Source organism: Pteropus alecto, unplaced genomic scaffold (genome assembly GCF_000325575.1).
Source record: "Pteropus alecto unplaced genomic scaffold, ASM32557v1 scaffold39, whole genome shotgun sequence".
Lineage (NCBI taxonomy): Eukaryota > Metazoa > Chordata > Mammalia > Chiroptera > Pteropodidae > Pteropus > Pteropus alecto.
In genome coordinates, this window is record NW_006443568.1 from 2,948,955 (window position 1) to 2,963,618 (window position 14,664).

The window sequence follows — 14,664 nt, forward strand, 5'->3', positions numbered from 1 at the left end:
TAGCTTCATACCATATGAAATACAATCATAATAATTATTTTAATATCCTTGCCTACTAGTTCTATCATTGGTTATTTCTGGGTCAGATTTATCTGTCTTTCTGTCCGTCTGTCTGCCTGTCCATCTATTTGTTATTTCTAGGTCAATTTTATTTATTTACTTGTTTGTTTATCTATCTGTCTATCTGTCTATTTTATTTGGATATTTTTAGAGAATTTTATGAGAATTTACTTGAGCCAAACTCATGATGTATGCCAGGGGGGGCAAGATCTCAGATGCTCCAGAGAATACTAGTTTTGTAGCTTCTTTTATGCATTTGAAATTAAGGAGGAAGTACAAAGGAAGACTACATGGAAGTTGGGGAAAGCAAGGTAGGTATTGGATTACAGGATAGTTAACACAGTTTTAAATAACTGATATTTTTCATCATTAGAGGATTTATTTTCCTGCTTCTTTGCAGGTCTGATAACTTTTAATTGGTTACCAGACATTGTAAATTTTTCCTAGTTGGGCGCTAGATATATTTGTATAGGTATTCTTGAAGCTTGTTCTGGGATATGATTAAATTATTTGAGAACCAGGTGATCCTTTTGTGTCTTTTAAGTTTTGTTATGTAGGCCCAGAGCTCCATTTAGTGTAGGGTTAATTCTTACACACTACTGAGGTAAGACTTTTATTAGTGCTCTGATGCCCCATGGATTATGACATTTTCTGTTCTGGCTTTTTGGAATAAGTATTATTCCTAGCTCATGGGAACTCTGGGTATTGTGCCCTGTAATTATTTTGAATAGCGAGATGATCATTACTCAATTGAATACTATAGGGGCATCCCCTGCAGATCTTTAGAGTTCAGTCTCTTTGCAGCTCTCTCCTATCCCAGACTTCTAGCTACATCTCTCCAACGCAGAGAGACTGCGAGTTTCTGTCTGGATTTCCTCTTCTTGTACTGTGGCCTAGAAACTTTCTTTAGACATTAAGCTGGGACAACTATAGGGCTCGTCTTACTTGTTTTTCATTTCTTAGGAATTACTCTTCTTTACTGCCTGATGTCAGTGTCTTAAATCCTGTTGTTTCATATATTTTGTCTGTATTTCTAAGTGTTTCAGATGGGATGATAAATCTGGTCTCTGTTACTCTATCTTGACTGGAAGCAGAAGTCCATGATGTTTTTGTCTCCCTTCACCCCCGCCCCCAACATTTGGGATTCATCTGCTTAACTGTTTATTCTTCAAGACTCACCCCAGGCTTTACTTCTTTTAGGAAGCCTTCTCTGATACTCACTTCTCCAGATTGGGCCCAGATGCTCTCCTAAGTGTTTGTGTGATAGCCTAAATTCTATCATTCTCTTTTCAGTCTAAAAACATGGTACTTGTTCAAATTCAGTCCTTCCAAATATATCCTTGATCTTGTCCCCTTGCCTCTTCTGTTACTCTCACATTGTTCTTGTTTTCTTTTCACCCAGAAATATGAAGGGTAGTCTACACTTGCTTTCCCTTCTTTGTTCACTTGTATTTAATCCTCAGTCCTGTGGAATTTAGTTTCCAAGGGGCTCTTGCTGGGGTCACCAGTAACCTCACAATTGTCAAGTATAATGTATTCTTTTGAGTCCTTATCTGATTGAACCTCTCTGCATTATTTCATACAGGTTGCAGTTGTCCCTTCTTTCTTGTTAGAACATCTTACGGTTTTTTCCTTCTCTCTGACCATATCCTTTTAGTCAATTTTGTGGGTCATTTCATCTGCTCACATCTTAAACATTGATATCTCTACATACTCTATTTTTGAGCCTCTGTTCCCTTTATTTACATGTTCTTCTCGAGCAAGCTCATTTACTCCTATGGCTTCAGTTACTATCTTTGGGACTTGATTCCAAGTCTGGATCTCTATTTGAATTTCCCAGAGGTACTTCAGATTCAGTATGTCTAAAACATAACTTACATGCTCTTTCTTAAAGCTGCTCCTTTGTAGCCGATCTTAGTTTCTGACATTGCTATAGTTAGTCTCTCAAGCAAGAAACATGGGAGTCATCTTAAATTCTTTTCCCCAAGCCCTAGATGCATTTCAGCTTCACAAATATTAGATCCTTAATATTTTAAAATCCATCCCTCAGGGGGAGCTTTTGGTAATGGTGGTGGAGTAAAGTGGTCTCCTGAACTCTCCCACAGATAATTATAAAATATGTAAAACATGTATTTAGAGAAACTGGAAAGGGTCCAAAAGCAGACAGAAGCTAGAGGAGAGTTTACTCTTGAAAAACAGCAACTGGAAATAGTAAGAATTGTGACTTTGCAGCTTTTTAAAATTTTTGCTTGAAGGCATTCACCAACCCCCACAGCAGAGGAAAGTGGCAGTGGAAAGATCTCAGGCCTACTTTCTTATAGTGGCAAAGAACAGAGTCAAGATAGAAAAACTACCTGGACATTTAAGGGGAGGGGCCCTTGAAAGTAAGAAAACCATAGAAGAGGGTTAAACCCATAACCTGACTATAAACTCAACTAAAATCCATGGCTGAAGCTCTGAACTACACCTACATGGGGAGACTCCATAGGGCCTTGTGAAAAAGCAGGCAGAAATCAGAGAAGCAGACAGAACCTACACCAGGTGAGCTCTGTGAGTTTGTTGCCTTTTTAACTGAGTGCATTCCCCAACCATGTGTAGTTTAGGTGGCAGAAATCTGAAGTCTTATTGACTTGAGGTGTCAGAGGCCAGAGTCTAAGACTGAAAAATTAGGGAATAATCTCCAGAATTAAAAAAGCACCGTGAAAGCAGGCCCCAAATCTGAGTATAACCTGTGGTCAGATGTTTGGCCAGTCATCAGATTACACAAGAAGACCTGCAGGGGACCAGGCTAAAAAAGCAGCTGCAGGACTTACAGAGATATCAGTTGCTGCACATTGGCAGGGGAAGCAAAGTCTACAGTTTAAGTTCAGATAAGTTACTTGTCTACTAGAAAAAAAATACCCCCAAACAATCGCAAGGAAAACACAGTAGAATCCAGTATTACTACATATATTAGACAGAATGTCCAGTATTCAAACAAAACTTATTAGACATGAAAGGAACAGGAAAAGGTGACCTCCATACTCAGGGAGGTAAAAGCAGTCAGTGGAAACTGACTCCAAGTTGACTCAGATGTTGTTGGTAGTCAGAGACTTCAAAGTATGTTCAGAGAACTAAAGGAAATTAAAGGAAAATTATTTTAGTGAGTGAACAGTTAAAGAATTTCAAAGGACAAATGCAGTTTTTAAAATGGGAAAATAGAAACAAGAATTTCCACTTATGACATCATAAAGGGGTCTATAATTTTCTCATTGTTAAAAAACAAGTATGAAACTGGACAAAATTGTAGCACAGGTATTTCTGGCCACTAGAAATATAATAGAGGCAGAAGCAAGTTGAGAAGTGGTTTTTCTTGAAATGTGTTTATTCTTTATTCTTGGTAATGCTTTGAGCAAGTACAGTGGGAGTCTGTAGTCTTCTTGAGGCTTTTCCCATCTGTTCTTACCTTCATCACCTCAGCTCAGGTGATGAAGAAATGTGGTTTTATGTGTGTGGCTGGACATGAAAATGAGCAACTTTTTTGCCAGAGGGAATGGACTTTACTTGGTGCAGAGGGTGAAAATTTATAGCTTTGCCAACTAAAAGTGGCACACTTGGTTGGGAATGAATGGAGAGAATCCACAATTTTGCTAGCCTGAGGTTGCAGTGCCTGCTAGGGTGAGTGGTGGACCTGCCAGAAACTTAATGGGAAGATCCTGAAAATAAGAGAGCCATAGAAGAGCTAAAATAAGCCCTCTGCATATCCTTGGCTGATTGAGAAATTATCTGCATGTACAAGAGAGACCCAAGAGAGCCTGGTAAAAAGTAAAAGTCAGGAAAGACTTAAGAATTGACTGAAACTTTGAATGCATGCCTTGAGCAGTACACAGATGGACTGGCAGAGGGTGAAACTTTATGAGCTTGAGGTGTCTGAGCGACCTCTGCCCAAATTGGGACTACTAAACTATACAGGTACAAGAGTGATACCTAGGAATCCAGACTAAAGTAAAAATAAGAATTAAAAGAACTGAGCAGAGACATCAATGGCAACATGTTGTATGTGTGTATGTGTGTGTGTCAGATTGTTTAGTTTGAGAATAGGGAAGTTACTAAAAACAACAGCCCATTAGAAAAATAAAACAATTTAGAGTTGCTACAATATAGTATCAAAGCTTTCCAGTTTTCAGCCAGATGTTATGAGATATGCAAAAAAGTATCAGGAAAGTATAACCCATGCTCAGGGGAAAAAAATAATAAACAAATGAATTCTGCATGCACTCACCTTTCAGATTTAGCAGATACTTCAAAGCAGCTGTTAAAAATATGCTTAAAAAATTAAAGGAGTCTGCGTTCAAAGGTTTAATGGAAAATGAGAAGACAATTATACAACAAATAGTGGCTCTAACCACTTTTATTCGGCTTTGTACTGGAGGTCCTAGCCAATGTGATAATGCAAGAAAAATAAAGGAATACAGATCAGAAATGAAGGAAAACTACCTTTATTCACAGATGATATAATCATGTACCTAGAAAATTCCAAGAGATGTACATAAAAGCTACTGGGATTATTAAGTGAATTTGGCAAGGTTGCAGGATATAAGATCAATATAGAAAAACCAGTTGTGTTTATATATTAGCAATGAATAACTGGGAATTAAAGTTTTTAAAAATGTATTATAGCATTCAAAAACATGAAATACTTAGAGATAAATTTTTTTATTTATTTTTATTTTTATTTTTTATTTTTTTTATTGGGGTAACATTGGTTAACACAATTATATAATTTTCAGGTGTACATTATAATTTGAATTCTGTATATTCTATTATACGTTTACCACCCAAAGTCTAGTTTCCTTCAGCTACCGTATATTTGATCCTCTTTACCCACTTCACTCCCCATCCGCCTATACCCCCTTTACCCCATCTATCTCCCTGCTCCTCCCCACCCCACTAGTAACCACTAGTCTATAGTTCTCTGGTAACCACTAGTCTATAGTCCATGTCCGTGAGTCTCTTTGATTGTCCTGTTCATTTGTTGCTTTTAGGTTTATATCTTACATATTAGTGATATCATGTGATTTTCAACTTTTTCTGTCTGACTTATTTCGCTTAACATATTATCTCCAGTTCCATCCATGTTGTCGACAATCATCTATCGTAGGACACTTTGGTTGCTTCCATGTCCCGGCCACTGTGGATAATGCTGCTATGAACATCGGTGTGCAAATACCTTTTTGGATATGGATTTTCAAGTCTTTGGGGTAAATACCCAGTAGAGAGATTGCTGGATCATATGGTAGATCAATTCTTAGTTTTTGGAGAGACCTCCATACTGTTTTCCATAGTGGCTGTATCAATTTGCAGTCCCACCAGCAGTGTATGTGAAGGTTCCTTTTTCTCCGCGTCCTGTCCAACATTTGTTATTACTTGTCCTGTTGATTATAGCTATTCTAACAGGTGTGAGATGATATCTGATTGTGGTTTTGATTTTCGTTTCCTTAATAGCTAGTGATGTTGAGCATCTTTTCATATATTTGTTGGCCATTTGTATGTCCTCTAGGGAGAAGTGTCTGTTCAGGTCTGCTCATTTTTTGATGGGATCATTTGTTTTTTTTGTTGTCGTTATCGAGTTGTATGAGTTCTTTTATAATTTGGATATTAGGCCCTTATTGGAGACATTGCTTGCAAATGTATTTTCCCATTCGGATGGTTGTCTCTTTACCTTATTGACAGTTTCTTTTGCTGAGCAGAAGCTTTTTAGTTTGGTGTAGTCCCATTCATTTATTTTTGCTTTTACTTCCCTTGCCTTTGGGGTCAAATTCATAAAATCCTCTTTAAGTCCAAGGTCCTTGAGTTTAGTTCCTATGTTTTCTTCTATGCATTTTATTGTTTCAGGTCTTATATTCAGGTACTTTGGGATAAATTTAACCAAATATGTGTAAGAGCTATATATAGAAAACTCTAAAACATTGCTGAGAGCAAATAAAGAACTAAATAAATGGAGAAAGATACCATTGTAATGGGTTGAATGGTGCCCCCCCACCCACTATGATGTCCACCTGGAACCTCAGTGTAAGACCTTATTTAGGAATAAGATCTTTGCAGGTATAGTTAGTTAAGGATCTTAAGATGAAATCATCCTTATTTAGGGTGGGCCCTAAATTCAATGCCTGGTGTCTTTACAAGAAAAAGAAGAGGGAGATTTGGACCCACCAAGGCACAAGAAAGAAGGCCATATGAAGATGGAGACAAAGACTAGAGTTATGTTGCCACAAGCCAAGGAATGCCAAGAGCCTCTGGGAGCTGGAACTGGCAAAGAAGGCTTTTTCCCAAACACCTGAAGAAGGAATGTGGCTGTGCCAGTACCTTGATTTTGCATTTCTGGGCTATAGAACTGTGAGAGGATAAATTTCTGTTGTTTTAAGTTACTAAGTTTCTGGTAATTTTTTATGGCAGCCGTAGGAAACTAATACAGCCATGTTCATGGATTAGGACTTAGAATAATCAAAACAATTTTGAAAATGAACAACAAATTTGGAAGACCTAAACTGTTTAACTTTAAGAGTTACTGTAAAGCTACAGTAATCAAAGCAGTGGTATTGGTGTAAAGATAGATTAATTCAATGAAACAGAACAGAGTCCAGAAATAGACTCAACACAAATATGGTCAGTTGATGTTCTAAGGCAGTTTAGTGGGGGAAAGGATACTGTTTTTAATAATGATGTTAGAACAATTGGATATTGATAAGGAAAAACGCGAACCTTGACCCTTACATATTAGCTCAAAATGGATCATAGACCTAAAATTTAAGAGCAAAAACTATAAAACTTGTAGAAGAAAATGCTGGAGAATAATTTTTTTGTGATCTTGTTGCCGAACGAATGAATGAATGAGTCACTGAAAGCATGAAACATAAAAGAAAAAATTGATAAACTGGAGCCCACCAAAGTGACAGACTTTTGCTATTCAAGCTACAGACTGGGAAAACATATTTTCAAGTTTAATACTTAATGAAGGACTTATTTCTAGACTATATAAAGAGCTCTTATAACTGAGTTGGAAAACTAATACTAAAGCAAAGAAGTTGTCCACCAAAGAAGTTGTACAGATGTCCAGTAAGTACATGAAAAGATGGTCAACATCATTAATCATTAGAAAAATGCAAATTAAAAACCACAATAAGGGGCTGCTACACACCTCAATAATGGCTAAAATTAAAAAGACTTCATACAACAAATTCTTGCAAGGTTGTAGAACAACTCGAATGTTCACACTGGTGGTATATAATGACATAACAACTTTGGAAAATGGTTTGGCAGTTTTTTAAAAACCTGAAGATACATCTTCCATATGACCAGGCATTCTACTACTCATAGATATTTACCCAAGAGAAATGAAAGGATATGTTCATACAAAGACTTGTAGAGGAATATTTATAACAGCTCAATTTGTAATAGCCCCAAACTGGAATCAACCCCAGTGCTCATCTGTTGGTGAATGAATAAACAAATTGTGGCATAGTCATACAACAGAAACCTACCCAGCAATCATAAGGAAAGACCTATTAATACAAACAGCAGCATGGATGAATAGCAGAATAATTTTGCTGAGTGAAAGAAGCCAGACCAAAAAAGAGTACGTACATGTGACTCCCTTTATATAAAATTCTAAGAAATGCAAACTATAGTGATAAGAAGCAGAGCAGTAGTTGCCTGGTGAGTGGGGTGAGAGGAGAAGGGATTACAAAGGAACATGAGGAATCTTTGGACCTGTTGGATATAGTCATCATCTTGATTGTGGTGATGGTTTCATAGATGTACACATATGTCAAAATTTATCAAATTATACACTAAATATATTCAGTTTATTGTATATTGATTGTACTTTAATAAAATTGTAAAACAAATGAACAAAGATGTGAATAAACTTAACCAAAGAAAATATATGACTGGCCAGTAAACACATTAAAAGATATTCAGCCTCATTAGTTATCAGAAAAATGCAAATTAAATCACAGTGAGATACCATTCAAATAACAAAAAACAAAAAGATCAAGAATACCAAGTATTGTCTACGACTATGCCACCCTGAACGTGCCTGATATCATCTGATCTTGGGAGCTAAGCAGGGTCGGGCCTGGTTAGTACTTGGATGGGAGACTACTTAGGAATACCGGGTGCTGTAGGTGTAAAAAAAAAAAACAAAACCAAGTATTGGTGAAGTTGTGGAGCAACTGGAACTCTCATACATTGCTGGTAGAAATGCAAAATGGTACAGCCACTTTGGATAATAGTTCATAGTTTCTTATAAAGTTAAGCATACACTTATATGTAATTAACAATAAATACTTCTAAGTATTTACCCAAGATAAATGAAAATATATGTTTACAGAAACATTTGTATTCAAACATATATAGCAGCTTTATAAGAGCTGAGAAAACTGAAAACAATTTAAATATCTTATCAATGATGAATGGATAAATAAAATTTGGTATATCTCTATAATGGTATACTACTCAGTAATAAAAAAGAATGAACTACTGAATCATGGATGAATCTTTAAAACATTATGTTGTGTGAAAGCAGCCAGAAACAAAAATATTATGTATAAGATCCTTTTATATGAAATAGAAGAAAGCCCAAACCAACTAATGGTGACAGAAGACAAATCAGTAGTTTCTTGAGCCTGAAGATGGAGGCAGGAATTTGCTGCAAAGGGGCATGAACTAATTTTGGGGGCTAATAGAAATGTTCTCTCTCTTAATTGTAGTTATGTGGGTGTATATACTTATCAAAACTCATCGACCTATACACTTTAAATGTGTGCAGTTCATTTTTTGTAAATTATACTTCAATTAAGTTGATTAAAAACAAACCAACCAACCCATATCACCAACTTTGTTTAGCCACTCATCATTTCTTGTTTGGATGAATACAGTACTCTCCTAAACAGTATTCCTGCTATTGTCTTCCTTCTTCAAGCCCATACACTAGATAGTAACTTGAATTATCCATTTAAAGCAGAAACCTGACTTTGTCACTTCCTTGCATACAACCATTGATTGCTTACCATTACCTGGTTCTTTAAAGTAGTGTATACTGTCTTCTTTACTCTGGCCATCGACTGTCTTTCCAGCTCATCTTTCATTATTTCCTGCCTCTTTGCTTATGACTCTCAGTTCCCAACACATGCCATGTTAATCTCATTTCTACACTCAACTCTCCCCTCAGCCCTTTGTCTAGTAAACTGTTTACCCTTTAAAACTCAGCTCTGGACTTTCCTCCTTCAGAGAGCCTTTATTTAAACTATCCTTCACATGCACCCTTTCTCCAAGAGAAAGAAGTTAAATACTCTCAGGGTTTCTTTGGTTCATCATAACTTTCCTAGTTATTTCTACCATTTTTGGCTTATTATGTTTTAAATTCTCTCCCCGCCACTAGATTGTACACTTGTTGAGCACAGTGATTATGGTTGGCTTTTTTTTTTTTTTGATCCAGAAGGCTTATTCTGTAATAGGTGCTTAATAAGTATTTGTAAGAAGAATTGAATATAAATGTTGAGATTGTTACTATTTTAAGCAGAACTGTCGGCATAGAAAGAAAGACTGGGAAGATTTATATCAACATAATACCAGTTTGAGTAGTAAGATTAGTTTCTTTCACATTTTTGACAGTTTTGCGTTAAAACATTTAATATGCAATTATTTCATGTGATATAACCTAAAAAACTGGCTTTATAACTTTTGTCTACTTAATTGAATTTTTGCATTTCTTTAGGTCCACAAGGAAGTCACAATTTCCAATCCTCTAACCACAAATCTGACTGAGGAAACTGCTGTTTGGTCAAAGAATGTATCAGTCCAACCTGAGGTGTCAGAGGATCTGGGTACTACGCCTAGCACTCAGCAAGTAAAAAACCCTGGGAAAATCCAGGTTGCTGCCCCTCTGCCAGTGGCTCCCTCCAACAGTTATGCTACCCCCACCCCCCAGGCCTCTTTCCAGAGCACTTCAGCACCATTCCCAGGTGAGGCCCTTTGCTTCTGCCCATGGAGATAGGATGGGAAAGTAGAACATTTAATCAAAGTGTTCCCTTTTAATGGAAAGAAAGGAGGGAGGCATGACTTTTAATACTGTAGGTTAAGAGAAAAAATAATCCTATTTGTGTCCCTGTAATCATAGGATTTGGGGCTCTCGATCCTTTTCTCAACAGGCCCGAGCCTATGGAAATTTATGAAGCTCATTTCCCCCAAGCCAGATACCACTGGGACTTAAGGGCACAAGATTCAATTAAGCGATGTTCAAGGAATCAAGCAAACAGAGGCCACTGGGAAGAAAGAGTTGGATCTGTGCACCTGTTTGCCTTCTGAACAGCTGGTTGTAGATCAGATATTTGTCTCTCTGATTTTGACAGCATCTTTAGTTTTTAAAGCAACCCATAGAAAGATTTATACATAGAATGTTGCCTTAAGTCTATGTTTCATGAGTGCCATTCTAAGGTATTAGGAGGAAATGATTAATCAAGGAAACTAAGTTGATCTTCATTCCCTGGAAAACTCAACAGGGTGAAGAAAAGACACTGAAAATGATTTTTGCCAAGTTTTAATTTCCTAGGGCCTCATTTGGTGGTAATATAACATGAAATTTTAGGGTTTCAATCCTATGCCACTAAAGTAATTTTTTAAAAAAATTCAGAATGCCTGTAATTTTTGGTGTAATCATGAAGGGTTTGAGTTGCACTGTATTTTTGTCCATTATACTTTACCTGAGTGTAGCGGTTTCTTTCTTCTTTTCCTCCTCCTTCCTTTTTTTGAAAGTCACTTCAGAGAATTCTTATTTCACCTCCTGGGGTTTCTAAATGGTAAAGCTTCCATAATGGATGTTTTTATTTCTCCCCAAGTACAGTGTCCCAAGCAGACAGGTAAATCTCAAATTTCATATTTGTCTAGGAAGCCCATCTCACCTCCTAGTCTTGAAATATGGGTGGACCAGGCAGTTGTTTGCTTTAAGCTCTGTAGTTTCTAGGTCTCATAACAAATGAACAATTATTGTCAGAGAAAGGGTTTATATAATCAGTGATTCTCAACAACCTGCAAACATTTTTCGTTGTTATAACTAAGGAGGAGGGGTTCTACTGACATCTAGTGGGTAGAGGCCAGGGATACTGCTAAACATCTTAGAGAACACAGGACAATTTCCCCGACAACAAAGAATTATCTGTTCCAAAGTGCCAAGGTTGAGAAACCCTAACATGTATGAACTCGCTGATGAATAGTATATAGACAGTATATAGCTATTAGCTAATGTGGTATTCCAAAAAAAGCTAAAGTAGTTCAAGAAGTAGGTCAGTTTGAATGGAAATGATCTGGGAAGATTTCTTGGAGAGAAGACTGGCTATGAGCTAGAAACAAAGTATTGTATTTAGAATAAAAAAAGCACACACCCCAATTGGAGAAATAGCTTTAGCAAAGTCCCCAGGAGTAGACCATGGCTTCTGTGGAACACAAGAGGAAAAATTAATAAAACTAGAGGCAGAATTGGGTAGGAAGGGCGAGATGGTATGATCAAATGATAATAGTTCTCTCATACAAGGTGAGGAGTTTGGCCTTAAACATGGTGTGTGTGTGTGGCGGGGGTGTCTTGAGTAGGAGAGTAACATGGTGGGCGAGGATTTTAGAAAAACTAATGATGGTGGGTGTTTTAGGAAGACAGAATGGATTAGAGTGGGGAGAGCTAGCAGATGGAAGAACAAGATCCTTGGAATAATGTAAGTCTATGGTTGTAACAACTGGAATAGAAAGAAATTAACACTGGCCTTGTGATCAACACTTGCCTTTTCTTCTAGGAACTTTATGTCTGTTTTTTATTAGAAAGTTATTTATCAGCATAAAGATGATCCTTGAAACAGTTGAACTCTGTTTATTGAGCTCTGTGGAAAGTACTGTATAAAAAAGGCTTAAGGATCAACAGTAGTTAAAATACAGTGGAGAAAAAGTCAGAAAGGAAGAAAAGTAGAATAATATGGTGTTATGATAACCAAGAGTTTTGAGATGGAGGCATTTAGCAGTATTAGATGCCACAGAGGGAAGTATGAGGGCAGAGAAACAGTTATTCGATTTGCTAAGCAGCAGTTTGTTAATGACCTCAAAAGGTTCTTTTCAGTGGAAAAGTGAGGACAGGATCAAACTTCAGGGAATTAGAATAGATAAGTAACGAGGAAATGAAGGCAGTAGCTGAATATTGTTAATAAAAGAAATTTGGCCACAAAAGGAAGGAGAGAAATGAGATAGTTTGGATTTAATTCTTTAACTCTTGCATATTTTCTTCGTTTCCAGTTATAAAGGAACTGGTGGTATCTGCTGGAGAGAGTGTCCAGATGACTCTGCCTAAGAATGAAGTTCAATTAAATGCATATGTTCTCCAAGAACCACTTGAAGGTAAAACATCCCCTTACATTTGGATAATGTTTTAATTTATAATGATAAACACATACCTTGATTCATTTACTCATTGCAACAATCCTGTGAGAATAGGTATAGCAAGTACATGCGCAAATATTTATGTGATATGAGAGACAATATGATATAATATTTGAGATTCTGGCTTTGACATCAAGCCTGAGTTCAAATCTCAACTCAGCCAGTCATTAGCTGAATGATTTTAAGCAAATTATTTAACTTCTCTAAATTTCCATTTCTTTCTCAGTTAAATGAGGATAATAATTCCTACTTCATTAGGTTACTTTAAGGGCAAAATGAAATGGTATATAAGACACCTACTTCAGGCCCTAGCATATAACCGATGCTCATTGAATGTAGGTTGTATTATTTGCATTTAAAGGGGGAAGAAACTGAGACTCAGGCTGACCTCTTTATTTTAGCCAAACATTTAGTAAATAGCAGTTATAAAACTTGTAGAGAAGTTATTCAAGGCTACTGTTACTATAGATTTGTTACTTAAAAGACAGGCCCAATGTGATACACAAAATGCAAATTTATGCAATATATAAACTAGGGGATGATTAATTATTTAAGAAAACTTTTGTAATGTGAGCATTTTTTTCACCTTTGAAATATATATTAATATACCAAAGTTTGACTTATAAGTCTAAGACTATCTATGATATGAAGTGAAGCACACCTTGATGGAAAATGATTGTATTGCGTTTATATTATTTTCAGGTATAAGGTTAGTCAAGTAGAATGCCATACTCTATTCAGGATGGGGTCCTTCCATTTTAGGTACACATGTTTCCAATACAATGTTTCTATTTTCTGGGCCTAATACCAAATCATGTATTTATGCAAAAAGTACTTTTCCAGAACCTAAATGCCTACTTTGTTCTATATTTCTGCCCTCAAATTGAGTTTTCTTTATCAGTTCATTCCACCATCCTCTAGAGAAGCTGGTGGTAAGATAAGCTGAATAGATTTGGTGGCCTTTGAAGATAGAGGTGAGGAAAGAACCGTCTCCAGCTGCGTTTGCTTTCACTCTTTTGTGAAAGCTATGCTGGGCTCTACTGTATTTTCTTTTCTAACCCCTATTTGCATATACATTTTTTGTGTGTTAATAATCGTCTTGTAAGATCAGTGTTCCAAAACACATCAGTTCAGAAATAGATTCTTTTTAATTCTCCTCTCCCTAAGTTCTTCCGCCTTTAGTCAGATACATACGATGGATGGTTGATGGATGGTTTCAAGCTTTCGAAGGTTGAGGAGGATGAGGCAGTGCCAGCTCTGCCTGCTTTTCCTCCCCCTCACCTCCAGTGGCCGCTCCTGAAGCACCTCTCAGGATCCCTCTGGAGTTTGGAGGTGGTTTGAAAACCACTGCCTGAAAGCATTAAAACTAGCATTCTGTCTAACAGACCTATACTTAGTTGTTCCCACCCTTGGATAAAGTTCTGGCTGTAAGATGTTCATCCCCTGAGCTTGTCTGTCCTAGGAATATTATCCTTTTTTAAAATTTGTGTTGTTAGCCTTAGATATTATAAAATTGTCAGTTCCCAAACTGATGTGTGTCTCTGTTGCCTGTGTGGAAACAATTTCCAGCTACAACTGGAAGAGATGTCATCTCTTAGCACCCATCCTACTTCTGCTGCTGCTTTCCTGCTCTGTACCTAACTTTTACATATACATTTGTGAGAGCTGCCTGGGGCTGACAATTGGATAAAAGAAGACTAGTATTTTGGAGAGGAAAGAATAGTAATAGATCTTATATCTCAGGCCTATAAAAGAAATTCAGGTCTTAAAGATGAAGGCTATCTTGGAATTAGGTTCTATGTGTTAATTTTAACTTTTAAGCTCATGAAATAAGAAAAAATGACCATTCTCTGCTAAGCATTTGAAATTTCTTACTTTTTCTTTTCTTTTTTCCTTTTGGGTAGTAAATTAAACTGACCCTTCCTACTAGATCCCATTCTTTTCTAGCCAGACATACATTTTGTTCCCCCTGCAAAAAATTTAAGACTACTTTTATTGGGGAGGGAATTCCATTTACAGAATTCTGTCTTTGCCTTGCCCAGTCATATAGTCTGAGCTACAAATGAAGACCATTTAATGCTTCATTTGATCTTAATTAATTTCAGTGGGGCCTGTTTTAAGTGGGCCATCCTCAGCCATCTTCTGCAG

The 14,664-nt window shown here is 36.8% G+C and overlaps 1 protein-coding gene and 1 pseudogene across 5 annotated transcripts in view; both read left to right on the forward strand.

The window, feature by feature from the left end:
- Positions 1–14,664, forward strand: part of KIAA0319L (KIAA0319 like) — an 87,043-nt gene that overhangs the window by 39,419 nt on the left and 32,960 nt on the right. For all 5 annotated transcript variants that reach the window (XM_006924251.3, XM_015598824.2, XM_006924250.3 and 2 more), the window contains exons 4-5: positions 9,818–10,064; positions 12,373–12,474. In XM_006924251.3, coding sequence (XP_006924313.1) covers positions 9,818–10,064; positions 12,373–12,474 — 349 coding nt within the window. The remainder of the gene's footprint in view (positions 1–9,817; positions 10,065–12,372; positions 12,475–14,664) is intronic.
- On the forward strand, positions 8,110–8,228 carry LOC112473016 (annotated as a pseudogene).